Source organism: Symphalangus syndactylus, chromosome 10, assembly GCF_028878055.3.
Source record: "Symphalangus syndactylus isolate Jambi chromosome 10, NHGRI_mSymSyn1-v2.1_pri, whole genome shotgun sequence".
In the NCBI taxonomy this organism is placed as follows: Eukaryota; Metazoa; Chordata; class Mammalia; order Primates; family Hylobatidae; genus Symphalangus; species Symphalangus syndactylus.
Window position 1 is genome coordinate 55,726,980 of NC_072432.2, and position 18,021 is coordinate 55,745,000.

Consider the following 18,021-nt stretch of genomic DNA (forward strand, 5'->3'; position numbering starts at 1 on the left):
CCAGGGGCACAGGGCTGACATCTCAGGGCTAATTCCCTCCTCCAGTGCGTACATCCAGGCTTAAGCCGCCGTAGGGTGTGAGCCACCCCTCCTCCACCCCAACGCCGCAGCTGCACGGGGCACGACAGCCTTCGCGGAGGTGCAGCCACACCCCGGGCTGACGCTGCTGCTCCCGCCGCTACTGGAGTGGTGGGGAGGGGTGAGTGGACTCCAGGAATCCTCGGAAGGGCGGGGGCGGAGGCAGGGGGCCCCTCTAGCCGCTACTTCGAAACAGCACTCCTTGTTCTCGATGGTCCCCGCGCGACCGTCTTAGCTCACGACACTTCCGGTTCCTTTTAAAGGCCCCCAAGGCTGTGCAACGCGGAGCGTGAGACGAAGGTATAAAGCGGAGCGAGAGGGCGGGACCGACGAGGAAAGGGAAAAAAAACCTAGGGGGAGAGGGGTGGGGGGACGCGCGAAGGGCGCGCTCTCGCGTCACGTGACCGGGACGCGCCGTTCTTCCGTCGGCCATTTTAGGTGGTCCGCGGCGGCGCCATTAAAGCGAGGAGGAGGCAAGAGCGGCCGCCGCTGGTGCTTATTCTTTTTTAGTGCAGCGGGAGAGAGCGGGAGTGTGCGCCGCGCGAGAGTGGGAGGCGAAGGGGGCAGGCCAGGGAGAGGCGCAGGAGCCTTTGCAGCCACGCGCGCGCCTTCCCTGTCTTGTGTGCTTCGCGAGGTAGAGCGGGCGCGCGGCAGCGGCGGGGATTACTTTGCTGCTAGTTTCGGTTCGCGGCAGCGGCGGGTGTAGTCTCGGCGGCAGCGGCGGAGACACTAGCACTATGTCGGAGGAGCAGTTCGGCGGGGACGGGGCGGCGGCGGCGGCAACGGCGGCGGTAGGCGGCTCGGCGGGCGAGCAGGAGGGAGCCATGGTGGCGGCGACACAGGGGGCAGCGGCGGCGGCGGGAAGCGGAGCCGGGACCGGGGGCGGAACCGCGTCTGGAGGCACCGAAGGGGGCAGCGCCGAGTCGGAGGGGGCGAAGATTGACGCCAGTAAGAACGAGGAGGATGAAGGGTGAGTAAGGGGCATCCCAGGATAGTCAGGCCCAACTAGTCCCCCTCCCCCTCCTTATTCCCCCGCCATTAGGCCTGGTTCCCGCTCTCAGCCCGTTCTCCGGGCCCCCATGCAGCTTCCTTGCACTGGTCTCCCTTTTTCTATGTTGGGTTCCCCGGACCTTCATTTCCTTCTTCCTTTGCCTGCTTATCGCCCCCCTCCCCCATCACACACGTTTCCACCTTTAGCCGTCACCATGCTGCTCCTCGGCCCGCCCTCCTTTCCTCCCTCGCCATGGGTCTCCTCCCACCGACTTAGCCGCCAGGATTTTTTCCCGCCTGTCGTCGGGTACCTTTTTTCTTTTCATGCTGTCCCCTCTTTTTCCCTTTTTCTGAAGTCTTGGGCATAAAAACGCAGACAGACACAAACAGTTTCCCTGTTTGTATTACTAAGGTTTATTTGGTGCTTCTCCACCATCCTGAAACGATGCGATTGTTTATAAGCACATGTTTTGGGGAACGCGTAGGCTGTCCACCTCTGCCTGTCCCTTGTCGGCCTCAGGCCGAATGTTTTCTTGGGATCTTGAATAAGTTTCGCCTAAGGACTTACTCATTTTCTCCACCATACGCTATCGCACAATGGCATACTCATACAGGCCCTGCGTTTTGACATGCAGACCAAATTGGGTCTGGTGAAATGCTCCGAGTTTCTTGTTGGTACATTGGTTTTGCTTCGCGGGCTCTGGTTAAGTTCCTAGTCGATGGGGCCTGCACTTGACTGGAGCTGTTCCTATCTCCGGCCTAGTATCTACCCTTCCCCCACCCCACTGAGTTATTCTGACCGCGCACCCTTTTCGCGCCCTCAGCTATTGGGTTCCCCAACTGTTAGTACAGATTGTACCTTACTTTTTATGTGCAACCTAATTTTTTACAACTCCCAGCCCCGTTTTTTTCCCGGTGCCCAGGATCCTATTTTGGTGTCTTGATTTCTGTTTCCCGCCCACTAAGGGAGGCCTGTAGTCCTCTTAAGAGAAACAAATCCTGTATTGTGCTATGGGATACTTTTTTTTTTCTTTTTGGTGCAAATTTCTTAGTATTAACTTGCTTCCTCCAATTGAAATAACAGTTGTATATACTACCTAAATCTGCATTTAGTGTATTAAAATGCAGCATTTGGGATTGGTAACATAATACGGGAGTTAGCAGGAGGGACTAAATCGGGGTTCTTGGTTGAGTTTTCTTAGCTCCGATTACTGACCGATGATCGTGGGTTCACGCTTCCATTTTTGTAATGGGGAGGGGTGTGTGTGTGTCTGAATTTTTTTTTAACTGTAAAGAGAAAGGTGTTGGTGGATATAACAAGATGTCGCTTTAACCCAGTATTAGAAAACAGGATTTCTTTTACTGAGAAAGAGCCCAGGATTTGGAGGGAAAGTTGGGAGGGGAGAAGCACTTTAGAATATAGGGTTTATTAAGCCCAGCCTAGGGAGATTCTTTTCAGGCTGTTTGATGATAGTGCTGGTTTTGGGGGAGTGGTGGTGGGAAGGGAAACAAACTTTTAAGAATTAAACAGAACCAATTCGAATTGTATATAGCTTATTTGAGAAAGGAAGATGTTAGATATTTGGAAACTTAAAACCTTTAACATTTTGGTTTTCGTTTGCTGAATTCTGTTCTTTGGACAGAGGCACCAAAATGATTAATTGTATAACTTCCTGTTTGGGGCAGGCTTTCTGTTAGCCCTGATAATTCAAATCGCAAAGCAGCTGACTTTATAGTTACCTACTGTTGAAGTGTAAATGAATTAAAGTTTTTAACCCTAACAGTGTCAAAAACTAAAACTAGAATTTTGATTGGTTGCTGTACCGGTTGTTAATTCCCTAGCCATTCAAACTCCTCCCCACGACACTCTGAAGCAGCGACGGCACAGCGGGAAGAATGGTAAAACTTTTAAATTTTATTTCTGTATTATAAAGGTTTCAGTAGTCATAATATGCAGAGGCTGTGTTGGTTAGTTGCCCATTGATCCCCAGGAAATTCTAGACCATAGTACATACAGTAGGCTTGTACCTGGGATATATACGTTTTTAGGCATCATGTGTAATCTTTGGGCAAAATTGATGCCGTTACATGGTATTTGGTCTGTGGTAATGCATGTAGTTGCAGTTTGGCAATTTAAGCTAAACAATTAGTAAAGATATTTTTATATCGAGCAAGAAAAAATATTACCGTAATCTTCACATTTGATTTATTTTAAGATGAAAAATATTTTTGTTGGAATTCTAAGTTTAATGGCTAAATATGAAGACTCCTTGATATAAAATATTGTGTTTTTTAAATGTCATGCATGTTATACTGAAATATTCCGGAGATGTCTGAAGCAGTTCTTTAAGCAGCACTGTGTATTATGGAAAAATGTTTGTCTTTTGCCTACCATATTTGTAAATAGACCTTTAATAAGAATTGTGTGTGTGTGTGTGTGTGTGTGTGTGTGTGTGTGTATATACATATATATACCATTCAAAGGTGGGCTAATGTGGCTTTCCACTACAGCTCTTACCAGATTTTTTATTTTCAGTGTGATTTGGCTGGAATATTAATAACAGTTGGTTGACATGTATTCACAATTGCATGACTTCTCTTTGGAGGCTGGTAGGTTGAGTATTGTTCTTTTTATCCATCCTTTCCCCTCCCCTAAATGTCAATCTTTCTGCCTTTAGGATTATATTTGAATTTTCAGGGGTTTATACACACCACTGGAGAGTAGAAGGCCACTAACTTGCAGGCAGTTAACTTATGTCTTTACAAGCTACATTCTAAGAGCCCATTTAGGGTAATATTTAAAGATTTGCTTATTACTGTATTTTCATCCACTGAAATCAGTCCATCTTTACTTTGGAGAAAAAGCATACGGGAAACAGGCAAGGGGAAAAGCAAAAAGGAAAAAAAGACTGGGGTCACAGTTTCGATGAATGTTATTCCCTGTATTTGGTGAGTGGTGGGCACTAACTGCTCAATTTCACTGCTAGCTAATAGTGGCAAATTAAGGTTAAACTATAAACTATTTGACATTACTCCGTTATGTATTTTGAATCTCATGTAATTGTTTCCAGTAATTTGAAATGACCATAAACCTAAATTTGAAGGTCAGTGTTTTGACTCTTTCAAGTAATTACACTTGACCTGCTACCTAAAACAATACAATATTACAACTTTTTTGAATAATCTCAGGAAAAATGGAGAAATGTTTATATTCATAGTTAATAAACATTTTAGATAGTTACCAACTGTCATTTACTGAAAATAAAATTTTACCCAGGTTTATTTTATTTTATTTTATTTTTGAGACGGAGTTTTGCTCTTGTTGCCCAGGCTGGAGTGCAATGGTGTGATCTCGGCTCACCGCAATCTCCACCTCCCAGGTTCAAGCAATTCTCCTGCCTCAGCCTCCCAAGTAGTTGGGATTACAGGCATATTCCACCACGCCCGGCTAATTTTGTATTTTTAGTAGAGACAGGGTTTCTTCATGTTGGTCAGGCTGGTCTCGAACTCCCGACCTCAGGTGATCCGCCCACCTCGGCCTCCCCAAGTGCTGTAATTACAGGCGTGAGTCACCGTGCCTGGCCTAACCAGGTTGATTTTAAAATTACACTTAAAAAAAGTCCTCATTTTTAAGGGGTCTAATATTTGACTTTTCTTAACTGTCCAATTATGCAGCCCTATCCTGTTCCAGACGTTAAGGCTTTCTTTTTGAATGAAAAACTTTCAGACTTTTTTTTTTTTTTTTTTGGTGTCTGCACTTCCCACCGTATCTGTCCCTTCCTCTTTCTCCCATTTTGAGGGATATTATAAGGGCAACAGTTTTATAGTCTCAATATTGAGGGTAAGACTGGTTAATAGATAAAATATCCAAATTGAATTTATTAAACACAGTTCTGTGTGCATTTCCTTCTACAAATCTGAGAATAAAGTGATTACAGTTTCATCCTAAAATACTTTAAAAATCAGTTGTTTTAGAAGTAGGTTTTTTTCCTTTTGCATGCAAGAATGGACAGCTATTTTTAGGAAGGCATGCCTGTTACACCTCTAGTGGATGTTTCTACAGTTTACTGTGGGACTTTAGAATAAGTAATTATTTCCATAGTATGCCCTCCTGAGTTCACTTTGATTTACTCTTTCCGACATTAACATCCGTAGTTTTTACTTACAAGCATTGGAATTTCTCATTTTACTTTGTGGTGTGGACCCATTCTGTTCTCTGCAGTGCTGCAGTTCATTTGGGGTAGGTACTTTAAAATTACTTAGTGTCTGGCAAAATATACATGCCGTGTAGCAAGCTCTCTGAGGGCAGAGTTTTTAAAATTTAAAACTCAATGGAAACTACAATGTTGTGTTAACTTTGAGATAGTTTTACAAGGTGGGTACATAGACTTTCCTGCATTGGATTGGGTATTGGATTGGGTAGGAAGCAAAAAAGTCCCCCCATTCACTTAGCCAAAGTCCAGCAATACTTCTTAATAACAGGACAGTAGATCTGGTCCTATTAATGGTTAGTGTATAATGAGCCCAAGTGTGATTCTTCCCATTTGGGAATTTTGTGAATCGTGCTGTAGGTTGTCGCCTGTCTAATTATAATAAAGACTAGGCTCATGTTTTTGCTTTAAATGTTTGAGATTATGGTCTTACACCTTAGTGCTTCTGGGGCAATCTGAACATTGTTTGCTTTGTAAAATAATTGCTTTTAGAGTAGTCGCATGCCAAATTTACTGGCCTTTAATTCAGTACAGTTGGGTTTACTGTAGGTAGTAAAGTTGAGACCCTGAGTAGATTGGTCTCAGTGTTAGCATTCTTGGGAGCCTTTGACAAATTTCCCGAGTTAAAAATTCCAGAAATTGATGCCCCCAGATCTTTAGATGAACATTTAAGGGAAGAGTATTAAATACTTTTCATTGTAAATTTTCATCTGTTATGAAAGATACTAAAAATAATCTCATTTTTTAAGTTTGGAATTGGGAGAATGTCATTGAAGTTTTTCAGTGCTTGTTTTTGAGATACACATACTTTGCCTTAAATCTGGGGTTTTTTCCCTTAAGCCATGTGACCCCTGCTACAAACTCAGTGTATGTTTTTAATATTTCCTGGGTACTCTGCCATCGTCCTAATACATAATAATAGTGTAAGGCTACCCTAATACAAGAACATTTTGAGTATACTATTGAGTATACATTTGAGTATACATATTGAGTATACTATTTTGGTGTATTTATGGCCAACATGAAGAATGTGATTAGTTTTAGCCTTCAAGTCATAATACATGCCATGCTTGAAAGCATTTAAAAAGGAATAGAGTAATAACTTTTTTTTTCCATTCCACTTGGAAGCTGTGTACCTCAAGTGTGTGCACATTTACAAATGGTGTGAAACATAACTTATGTTAGTCCAACAAGTTTGATTTGACTTCAGTTCTGCTTCAGCGTTTTAGTAGATAGGGCACTGAACTGGATGCTGAAAGCGTGGGATCTCTTTCTGTTGCTTCACTTCCAACAGTGTGGTTTCAGGTAATACAACATGTTTGTTACTTGGTTTGCTGATCTATGTATTGGAAACAATGCTCACCACAGGAAGATTGACTACATAGCCTGCTTTCATAGCTTGTGTGTATTTATCCAGTGCCCTAATAGTTGATACTGCCAGTGATTTACTCCTGTGGAGTAAAGGTAAGCATGTTTTAGTTTCTGGAGTATTATATTGTACGTTGGAGCTAGGTATTTAAGAATATTTGGGGGTGGGGAGGGAAGACTCCTATTTACTGGTGGTGTTTGGCCAGTAATCAAGGTGACAGTTTAACTATTGGGTCTTGCACTGTAAACTCCTGCTTATCTAGACTTCAGACTACCACAGAGCCCACACAGCCAGGAAGTCTGTCTCCCCATTTAGTCTTATGAGTAAGATAGATGAAGCCATGAGAAAATATACTCAAAAAGCAACCAACAGACAATGTCATGGAATGAATCTCCTACAGATTTTTCCTTACACTTTTGAAAAGTAACATGATTTTAAAACATTGGAAAATTCATCAAGGTACAAATCATTTTCTGACTTCAGCATTGATACCTAAATTGATCTCCAGTACACAATTTTATAGAATTGTGAATATGTAGTAATCTCAGTTAACCAGAACCTTAACCTTCAGGTTAAGGAAGATACTTATTCCTTAACCTCTAGGTAAATGGGAGTTTACCTTACAAAGCTGATTGAGAGCTTATTTAAAACGTAAACATACAAGATGTCATTGCTTCCTTGTAGTGAAGTGAAAAAAGGGAGGTACTGGATTAAGCTTTTAAAGTTAATTAAAGTAGTGGCTCGTGCCTGTAATCACCGGCTACTCAGAAGTCTTGAGGTATGAGGATCATTTCATGCCAGGATTTCTAGACCAGCTAGGCAACATAATATGACCCGTTTCTTTAAAAAAAAAAAAAAAAAAAGGCCAGCGTGTTGGGGGGTGTGCTTGTAGTTGTAGTTCCATCTACTCAGGAGGCAGAGGCAGGAGAATGTGTTGAGCCCAGGAAGGAGCTCAGGGCTGCAGGAAGCTATGATGGAGCCACTGCATTTTGATAGTGAGACCTGGTCTCTTAAAAAAAAGTGTTTTAGGCCAGGTGTAGTGGCTTGCACCTGTAATCTCAGTACTTTGGGAGGCTAAGATGGGTGGATCACCTAAGGTCAGGAGTTGGAGACCAGCCTGGCCAACATGGTGAAACCCCATCTCTACTAAAAATACAAAAATTAGCCGGGTGTGGTTACACGCACCTGTAGTCACTCAGGAGGCTGAAGCGGGAGAATCACTTGAACCCTGGAGGCGGAGGTTGCAGTGAGACAAGGTTGCACCACTGCATTCCAGCCTGGGTGACAGAGCAAGACTCCGTCTCAAAAAAAAAAAAAAAAAAGTTTATTTAAAAAAGTGTCAGTGTTGGCCAGGCTCGGTGGCTTATGCCTGTCGTCCCAGCACTTTGGGAGGCCGAGGCAAGTGAATCATCTGAGGTCACGAGTTCGAGACCAGCCTGGCCAACATGGTGAAACCTTGTCTCTACTAAAAATACAGAAATTAGCTGGACATGATGGTGGGCACCTGTAGTCCCATCTGCTTGGGAGGCTGAGGCAGGAGAAGAGCTTGAACCCAGGAAACAGAGGTTGCAGTGAGCCAAGATCGTACCACTGCACTCCAGCCTGGACGACAAAGCGAGACTCCGTCCCCCTCCCCAGAAAACTGTCATATTTCATTTATTAGATGTTTATTTTTTCAACTTCACTTTTTAGTAGTCATTTAGTTAGGTTCATTCTAAAGTGTGAAGTAATGAGGTTTAATAGAGAGAAGTCTCTTTGAAAATGTTTGGTCCATTGTATATTAGTCTTGAATAAATGGAATTCTTTTTCACACTTAACTTGAAAATGTCATATATAGAAAGCTGGGGGAGAGGAATACCTATTCTTTAATGATGGGGAAATAATACCAAAATTTATATTTTTATTGACTAAAGTGTTTTTTGGGGAAGATTTGTTATTGGCTAACCTTAATGTCTCATTAGTTTTAAATAGTTTAAAAAAAGTGGGCTGGGTGCGGTGGCTCACGCTTGTAATGTAGCACTTTGGGAGGCTGAGGTGGGCAGATTGAACCCAGGAGTTCCAGACCAGCCTGGGCAACATGATGAGACCCTGTCTCTACAAAAAAAAAAAAAAAAAAAAAAAAAAATTAGCCGGGCCTTGTGGTGTGCAACCATAGACTCAGCTACCCAGGAGCTTGCGATGGGAAGATTGCTTGAACCTGGGAGGCAGAGGTTGAAGTGAGCCAGGATCCCACCATTGCACCACGGCCTGGCAATAGAGTGAGACTCTGTCTCAAAAAAGTGGTTTTCATGAATTATATACCAGATCAGATCTAAAAAGGCTGGTTAGTATTTGAACTCGATGAAAGCTTGTCAAGCTCTCTCTCCCAAGGTAGTTTTCATACAACTTGTAAAATACCCGAATGTGTGATATCTAGTTGCATTGTAACCTCCTCCCTTCCCCTTAGGTAACTAGTGACTTAGCTTTAGTTTGTCATTTTAGGATTTTAGAAGAATAATTATGATGGATAAAATACTGGAAAAATTCAGTAAGGATTAATGGTGTGCTTGAGTAACATTACTTTAAAAGATGACAGTGATTGGTCATTTATGTTTTATACCTGAAATGTGTATCAGGTTGACATTCTGTTGTATTTTTTAAACTGTCAGAACTTGTTATAAAGCCACGTATGTAAGATCATAAGTTGCTAGGAAGTGTTTAAAAGTTAAAGGATTGGCTGGGTGTGGTGGCTCATGCCTGTAATCCTAGCACTTTGGGAGGCTGATCGCTATGTCCAGGAGTTCCGAGACTAGCCTGGGTAACAGAGCAAGACCTCGTCTCTAAAAAAAGTAAAAATAATAACGAAGTTATAGAACACACAAAAAGAATACTATTCCAAAATTGGGAGTGAGTATAATGGCTAACTTTTTACCTTGAATAAGGTGTTTGACAATAAAGACTTGTTAGGGGAGGTATCTTGGAATAAAATACTTAGTATTGACTGGAAATGTTAAAAACCTAGTGACCTAAATAGTCCAGAGAATAAGTTTATTGATGGGGAAAAGCCAGGATTATTAAATCGGAACATTTTCCACCAGCCAAGATTGCTCCATGTATATTGCCTTTTATGTTTTAAATTATTCTTTACTAAAATTACTGGCATAAATGTAGGGTAGACCAAGTCATCACAGTGATTTTGGAAGCTACATTTAAAGGGTCTTAGTTGAAATACCACCTAATTTAGTTTATATATTTTTTTACATGGACTATTTAAAAATTTCTGGGTTATTTCAAGTTGGCAGTATTGAAAATATTAGAGTATGTTTATATAAAACTCATTGTGGCCTTTTCCTTTTAACGTTGGAAAGTTTATAAAGCCTATGCAGTTTTAAAAAATTAAGCCATTGAGTAAATAAAAAGTTTGCTTTATTAAATTATGTTTAGATAATACTTATAGTGCTTTACCCCTTCAAAATAGTAACTTCTATCAATCATTTAGGATGTGTGTCAGACTATTCTGTGTCCTTTAAGTGTGTTAACTAGTTTAACCCTCTGCAAATATCTGAGGTATGCTCTTTTTACAGATGGGAAAACAATCTTGGACTTTAATATTTTTTCTTAATGTTAAACAATTAGAGGCAGGGGGCCAGGTGGAGTGGTTCGTTTGGGATTCCAGCACTTTCGGAGGCTGAGGTGGGCAGCTTGAGCCCAGGAGTTGAAGACTAGCCTGGGTGACATAGTAAAACCTGATCTCTGCAAAAAAATGCGAAAATATTAGCCAGGTGTGATGGTGGGAGCCTGTAGTCCGAGCTACTGGTGAGGCTGAGGTGGGAGGACCAACTGAGCCCAGGAGGTCAAGGCTGCAGTGAGCTGTCATGGAGCCACTGCACTCCAGCCTGGGAGACAGAGTGAGACCCTGTCTTAAAAAAAGGCAGCGGTAGGGTTTAAACCTCGGCATTTTGTCTTTATTGCCTCTAAACTTAACTTGCGTTAAAAGATGATAAAATGTCCCACAAAGCAGCCTAAATTCCTGAATGATACTACATATCACTTGGATAGTCATCTATGCTGAGTTGTATAACTTTATGCTTGTCATTTAATTTTACAATTTGGTGTAAGCCAATGTGAAAGCAAGGAGACTTCTATTGTTGAGTAGGTGTTTTAAACTGAATACCATATTCAGCCTTGGGGTGCTGAATATTTAGTTCACAGCTAGGATTAAGATATTCAACTATGTTAATAAAATACTGTAGATGAAGTCCTGCATTTTAGTTGGGATTGATTCACTTAGAACTAAGGATCAAAGTTTAAACTTTTATTGCAGCGTTAGGGGCCATCTTTGTTGCTAGTTGAACAAGTCTTGGTCATTTTTAACGTGGCTGCTTAGGGTATTTTCTGAAGTTCTGTCTACTTCATTGGAAAGTGTTTGCACTACGCAGGAGTGACAGCAATATGAAACGCTTTGTATTCAAGGCAGCAGAGGTAGTCTGGACAGACAGTAGATGTGCTTTAAAAGCAAGATACAGTCATACAAAATATGTAGATAATTTAACCGGGCATGGTGGCTCGCGCCTGTAATTTGGGAGGCCGAGGTGGGTGGATCATGAGGTTAGGAGTTCGAGACCAGCCTGACCAATATGGTGAAACCCCATCTCTACTAAAAGTGCAAAAAAAATTAGCCGGGCATGGTGGTGTGCACCTGTAATCCCAGCTACTCAGGAGGCTGAGGCGGGAGAATTGCTTGAACCTGGGAGGTGGAGGTTGCAGTGAGCCTAGATCATGCCATTGCACTCCAGCCCGGGCGACAGAGTGAGACTGTTTAAAAAGAAAAAAGTATGTATTTGTAAATATATATATATATATATATATATATAATATATATAATATACATGTATATATATAAAATCATTACCTTATGCCATCAGTTTGAGGGAGAGCATGTATGCCAACATTGTAGAGACTAAGTGACCGTTTATCCATAATTAAGATAAGCAGACTTTTCCCCCTGTACTATTAAGTTAGAGTTTGGGGCTGGGCATGGTAGCTTCCGCCTGTAATCCTGGCACTTTGGGAGACTGAGGCGGGCGGATCACTTGAGGTCAGGAGATCAAGACCAGCCTGGCCAATGAGGGGAAACCCCGTCTCTACTAAAAATACAAAAATTAAGTCAGGTGTGGTGCAGCCTGTAATCCCTCCCCACGGAGGCTGAGAAATGAGAATCAGTTGAACCTGGGAGGCAGAGGTTGCAGTGAGCTGAGATTGTTCCACTGCACTCCAGCTCCAGCTTGGGCAACAGAGTGAGACTGTCTCAAAAATAAACCAACCAACTAAAACCAGAAAAAGATGGAATGGAATTAATATGTTCCATTTAGTAAAGATGGAGTAGAATTGGTCCAGTTTGTGTTCATTGTAGCATATTCACCTATTCAGCAACCTTTTTTTTTTTTTTTTTAAAGCCTAAGCATACCCTGAGAACAACAACCTTTTTTGATTAGAACAGAAGAAAAAGCCAGAGTGTTCTTGGGCTGCCGAAATATTAATACGTTTGTCTCAAAGACAAGCCACTTAGGTGCTTGCTTAGAGACTTCTACTTTACACAGAATTTGAAAAGTTTGACAGCTGGCTACTTACTTTGCAAAACGGAAGGGAGACTTTTTAGAACAGCAACTGGTGATCTGGCAAAAATGAAAAGTAGAACTTGTGAAGAAATGAGATGGACTTGGTGTATTAATAGCTAATTTTAGAAGACCCTGTGGATATTCTAAATTAGCATAATATTGATGACTGAGCCATAGTGTTAAATTATGATTACTGTATTTGAAGTATAAGAAGGCAGAAAAGTGTGATGCTGTTAGAAAAAAAATCTCACTTCAAATGGTTGAAGGTTAAAAACAATGGGGAAAGATGAGAGAGGGCAGGCAGTGGTTTAAGGGAGGTGGAATAATACCTGCCTCCTTATTCTCCAAAAGTGCTGGATAGCTGAAGTTTTTAATATTCTGGATAATTGATATTTGATTATTAGTTTAGAAGGGATAGCATCTTCAGTGAACCCTTGTAGCTCTAAGGTAGGCATATTAAACAACTACCATACTAAAGGTGGGGAGTACGTTTGGAGAGCACTTTGCTGAGCCAGCTGATGATATGCTTAGGTAATATTTAAGAAAATCTGCTTCTTGTCTGAAAAACATTTGGGGCTTCAGAATAATAATAACACATATCTCATTCTTGGTGTTTTAATTTATTTTTTTGTAATTGTTTTCTGTTTCTTAATAATTTTAAATTAAGGTTATTTTCCCAATATAAACATTGCTTTTTGGTTAAATAAAATCAAAACTAGTTCTGTCTCCATATCTGAATAGACCAGACAGAGAATTTTCTTGCCTTTCAACAGCTTAAAAAATGTTTTTGTTAGAACTGTTGTGTTGAGGCTGAAATACTTTCAAAGTTTATTAGTTATTGAGAAATTTCTGTAATAATCACGAAAAGGGTAATTTAATAGTTAAATCTCAATTGAAGTTATTTCTGTTGTGGAACTTGTCATGGACATCTTAACAAGAGGTCATTGCTTTATAGTCAGTTCTCTTTCTCATTAAAAATATAGTGTCCTCACCTTTACAGGGTGAATGTTGGTAAATAACTTCTGTCTGTGAAGGAAGTATTCTGGACCTGTAAGTTAAAAATAAGGTGTTTATAGCTAATTATGTAAATAAAGATTGTATATTAGAAGGTACACACTATTCAAATTAAAGAAAATGTATATTGAGAAAATAACTCAAATTTCTTCCATGGAATTGGCAAGAAGTAAACGTTTCAAATACACAAAACATTATGGGTGTTTTTGTTCATTTGATTATAAAATGCCAAAGTTGTTTTATAAATGCTACTTCAAGCCTGGAAACTTGGAGGAAGTCCTGAACATTAGGTATATAAATGGCCCAGCTCTAGAATACATGTAAGTTGAAAAGCTAACCTGAAGTGGGAAGCGCAGTATATACCTAAGACTTATTCTGCACTGAAAGTTTGCTTTGTCACTAAAAGTAAAACAAGACTGTGGTAGGATAGTAAGATCAGTAACACCTCAGTTAATCAGGTATCTTGGAGGAAGTGAAGAAAGACCCTAATTCAAGGGACAATTAATTGGCCTTTTATTCCAAGAATGGGCCTTAGTGGCAGTATCTTAAAAGCCCACAAGATGGAGATGTTTCCTAATGAAAGGCCTTTAATTTCTTTATAGAACTGAGTTAGTGTCACATCCCAGTCCCCACCCATGACCCTTCCCCAGTTAAAAAGATGAGAAAATGTTGAGCAAGTCTGATTTGATTCCCGTGGTGACATTTTTAGCCATTACATAACAAATTCTGACAGTTTACGCTTAAAATTAAAAACCTCCAGTCCTGTCTTTCTAAAGGGTAGAAAGAAGGTTAGGTATAGGGTAGCTTTTTACTTTTTTTATTTATTTTTGCACAAAGGGAGCATATGTAAAGCTGCCAGATCTGAACTTTCTGGTGGTTTGCTGTAATGTTAGTAAGATTTCACCTTAAAATATTTTATTTTGAGTGTATACCTTTGGTCTTAGAGTGTCTTGGTGGATTTCCGCCTACCACCCATCACTTTCTGCATTTTAAAGGCTTAAATACTTTATTGCTGGTTAACTGAGGTTCTACTGTAAACGAATCATCTAAGTTAATTAGTGGATTGTACTTCAATGGATAATTTTCACTAAATTGTTTATATTGCACATTACTTTTGTCCTAAGGACTCTTAGCACATCAAAAAAAATTGGTTCACAACTTAATTGTGAGATGCAGAATTTTCCATTTTATGTGCTAAGAGTTTTGTTAATGAGAGAATTGTTAAAATAGAAAAGGAGCTTCAGCATAGACACCAATGCTGGTTGCTGAGATCAGTGGGGAACTGCATAGCATTTTAACAAGTTTAATGAACATTTGGAAGAGAAATTTGAAGCTAAGATTCTGTTTTTTTTTTTTTTTTTTTTTTTTTTTTTTTTGCTGTTAACCTTTTAATTGGTAATCTAAGGAAAACTTTTATGTACAGTATTCTTACTTTGGGTATACGTTTATCTTTTAGCAAGTTGAAAGACTTAAATTTGCTGCTTGCTCACTATTTTGTAATTATTTGGGAGCAGCAGTAATAAGCCAGCTTTTTGGAATAGGATGTTCCTGATGTGTGGTTATGGTAGGAAGAATGATGTTTTAATATACTGCCCAGTAAACTGGTGCAGTTTGGAAAAGGTGTGTTATTGATGTGGATAATATTTAAGGCAATTTTTTAAAAGCATCTTAATACTGCTTTTTGTCTTTACAGGAAAATGTTTATAGGAGGCCTTAGCTGGGACACTACAAAGAAAGATCTGAAGGACTACTTTTCCAAATTTGGTGAAGTTGTAGACTGCACTCTGAAGTTAGATCCTATCACAGGGCGATCAAGGGGTTTTGGCTTTGTGCTATTTAAAGAATCGGAGAGTGTAGATAAGGTAGTGTGTTACGTGTTCTGATCAGTTAATAATATAAAATATTAACATATGGATAGTTTGATACAATGAGTTTGCCTATTTGTGGTTCCCCCTTTTGAAGTATAGGAAGGAAGAATAGTTCTTGCCCCAGTACGTTTTATGAAGATAGAGGTAGGTTCAGGAATTATTTCCTGAATAATTTGTGTTCCAGGCTCTGCTAAATTTTGAAATTAACTTTAAAGATACTGTAGACTTAAAGATGCCTAGTTAAAAGGATGTGTTTTAGCAGTTCACAGAAGTCCATATTTTGAAATTTTGTTAGGCAAGCAACTTTTAACTGAATCATTATTTTGATCCTGGGCTAAAGGGAAGTAGCAGTCATGTTTGTATATATTGCTGAAGGGAAGTAGCAGTCATGTTTATATATATTGAAGTTAAAACGTAATGGTTATCTAGTAATTGGTTAAATTTGTGTATGTCCTACCATTCTTACCTTTAGATTTAAACACTAGTATATGTTAGTTGATGTTATATCACCACCATGACTTGACAGTTTAATCTTGAGCAAGTCAACATATGCTTGGCATTATCTGTATTTATAGTTATTTTTAAGTAAGTTAATATTCTCTGAACTTTAGTTAAGATACATATTTTTTAAATGAAAACTTCAATTTCCTTAGGTCATGGATCAAAAAGAACATAAATTGAATGGGAAGGTGATTGATCCTAAAAGGGCCAAAGCCATGAAAACAAAAGAGCCGGTTAAAAAAATTTTTGTTGGTGGCCTTTCTCCAGATACACCTGAAGAGAAAATAAGGGAGTACTTTGGTGGTTTTGGTGAGGTATGTTATAAATGTTTTGACCCAGTTTATGTCAAAATTAGTGTGAATGTGATTGTCCCATTATGGACTCAGAGTCATGTGGCTTTTCAAAGCTGTTAGGGTAGGTTATGTGATTTGTTTTGGAATAAGGATATTGTTAATACTTTATTAGCAGGTCTTTGAAGGTTGGATGATGTGTTTTTCTCATTGAGCACCTCACTCTATGCAAAGTATTGCTGGGGTAGAGTATACAAAGATGAAATAGACAAACATTCTTAAATACAGTTAAGAGGAAGAAATCTAGATTAGAAGGAGACTTGTTGAAAATAGGAAAGGAATTAAGAATAGGGTGTAGTGCCTTATCAATTGAAATGCATGTATAAGTGCAAATTTAATGAGATGAATAATTAGAGACTTATTAGTGAGGCTGGACGCGATGGCTCATGCCTGTAGTAATCCCAGCACTTGGGAGGCCAAAGTGGGTGGATTACTGTAGACCAGGAGTTGAAGACCATTCTGGACAACATAGTGAGACCCTGTCTCAATTAAAAGTAAAACAGACTTAGACTCATTAGTGAAATAGTTAGATAATAGAAGTTTCTTTTATGAATTAATGAAAGTTGAGAAATTTGTGGCCTTGGGCCCCAGATACATCCTGCAGACATTTATTGCTTGATTCAAACAATAACGTGCTTTTTTAGTATTGAGGATTTGAGATATTGCCCACAAAGCTCAGTATCTAGCTTTTTAAAAATATTTGCAAGAGCACGCAACATGGGAACTGACACTGCCCTCCCGTACGGCAGCATCTCTCAAACTGAGTAGTAGCTTCCATCTTGGTTTGGGCATATGCTCTCCAGTTTTTAGTAGTCCTCACCACCCTACTTCCTATTTTCTCTCAAATACATTTTTATTCTGTTTTTCTTAAATTTGACTGTTTTCTTCTTGTTCTTTGTGGGCATTTGAATTTGTGACCCTTGAGTTAGGTAGTAAATGTCAGTGCCTGGTAAAGCTTATTTTTGTAAATAGTTGTGAAGACCTTAGATGAAATGGATGTTCTAATTTGAAGAATTCCTTAAAAGGATTAGAATAAATAGGGAGAAACAAGAGAATAGAACTTCAGTGCCAAATAGATGTTTTCTTTGTGTATTTCCCCCCCTCTAAACTTGTGTTTCTTTTAAGGTCAATAAAATGCATGTTAGCATATTAAAATTTGTTTTTTAATACCAGGTGGAATCCATAGAGCTCCCCATGGACAACAAGACCAATAAGAGGCGTGGATTCTGCTTTATTACCTTTAAGGAAGAAGAACCAGTAAAGAAGATAATGGAAAAGAAATACCACAATGTTGGTCTTAGTAAAGTAAGTTAAGCGTCCATTTACTTGTAGAGAAAACTAGCTGTTGTAAAGAGCTTAATCATTTATCTTTCTCTGTAAAGGCTTAAGTTCTTTGCATGCTTTAAAAACTTCTTATTGGTTACTTATCATTGACCAACTTTTTGTGGGGAGCAGGATGGACACATTTGTTAGTGTTTTTGTCTAGGCTTTCACAAAAATATTTTTTAGGACTTGACAAGTAAAATGAGGTAACATCACTAGCAAGTACTCATAAGTGGTTACTCTTAAGTCCTAAATATTGGTTTAATTAATAAACTGACTTTGAGGAAAGTTTCAAATTAGCCTACTCTAAACATGTTGGCTATTCTGGTTATTAGAAACTTACTTAGCAACTTTTATTTTCTTGAGTCAGTTTAATAATGTAATTTTTCTCTTTTAGTGTGAAATAAAAGTAGCCATGTCGAAGGAACAATATCAGCAACAGCAACAGTGGGGATCTAGAGGAGGATTTGCAGGAAGAGCTCGTGGAAGAGGTGGTGGTAAGCTAGAGCCTAAGTTTACTCTATCTTAAGCTTTTCTGCTTTTTAATTATCCTGAAGTAAAGATCTTTGCTGATCTTCTGACTTTAGTGAACCTATTAATGTGCTGCAGGCCCCAGTCAAAACTGGAACCAGGGATATAGTAACTATTGGAATCAAGGCTATGGCAACTATGGATATAACAGCCAAGGTTACGGTGGTTATGGAGGATATGACTACACTG

General features: G+C 39.6%; 1 protein-coding gene across 4 annotated transcripts in view; it reads left to right on the top strand.

The window, feature by feature from the left end:
• Positions 1 to 491: 491 nt before the first annotated feature.
• HNRNPD (heterogeneous nuclear ribonucleoprotein D) overlaps positions 492 to 18,021 on the top strand; it is a 20,268-nt gene continuing 2,738 nt past the window's right edge. Inside the window, exons 1-7 of one of the 4 annotated variants that reach the window (XM_055297183.2) lie at positions 492 to 1,048; positions 2,911 to 2,967; positions 14,953 to 15,121; positions 15,781 to 15,942; positions 17,152 to 17,283; positions 17,699 to 17,798; positions 17,911 to 18,021. The exon at positions 17,911 to 18,021 is cut by the window's right edge and continues 36 nt beyond it. In XM_055297183.2, coding sequence (XP_055153158.1) covers positions 816 to 1,048; positions 2,911 to 2,967; positions 14,953 to 15,121; positions 15,781 to 15,942; positions 17,152 to 17,283; positions 17,699 to 17,798; positions 17,911 to 18,021 — 964 coding nt within the window. In that variant the 5' untranslated portion in view covers positions 492 to 815. The remainder of the gene's footprint in view (positions 1,049 to 2,910; positions 2,968 to 14,952; positions 15,122 to 15,780; positions 15,943 to 17,151; positions 17,284 to 17,698; positions 17,799 to 17,910) is intronic. The other 3 variants (XM_055297186.2, XM_063610330.1, XM_055297187.2) reach the window with 3 other exon arrangements.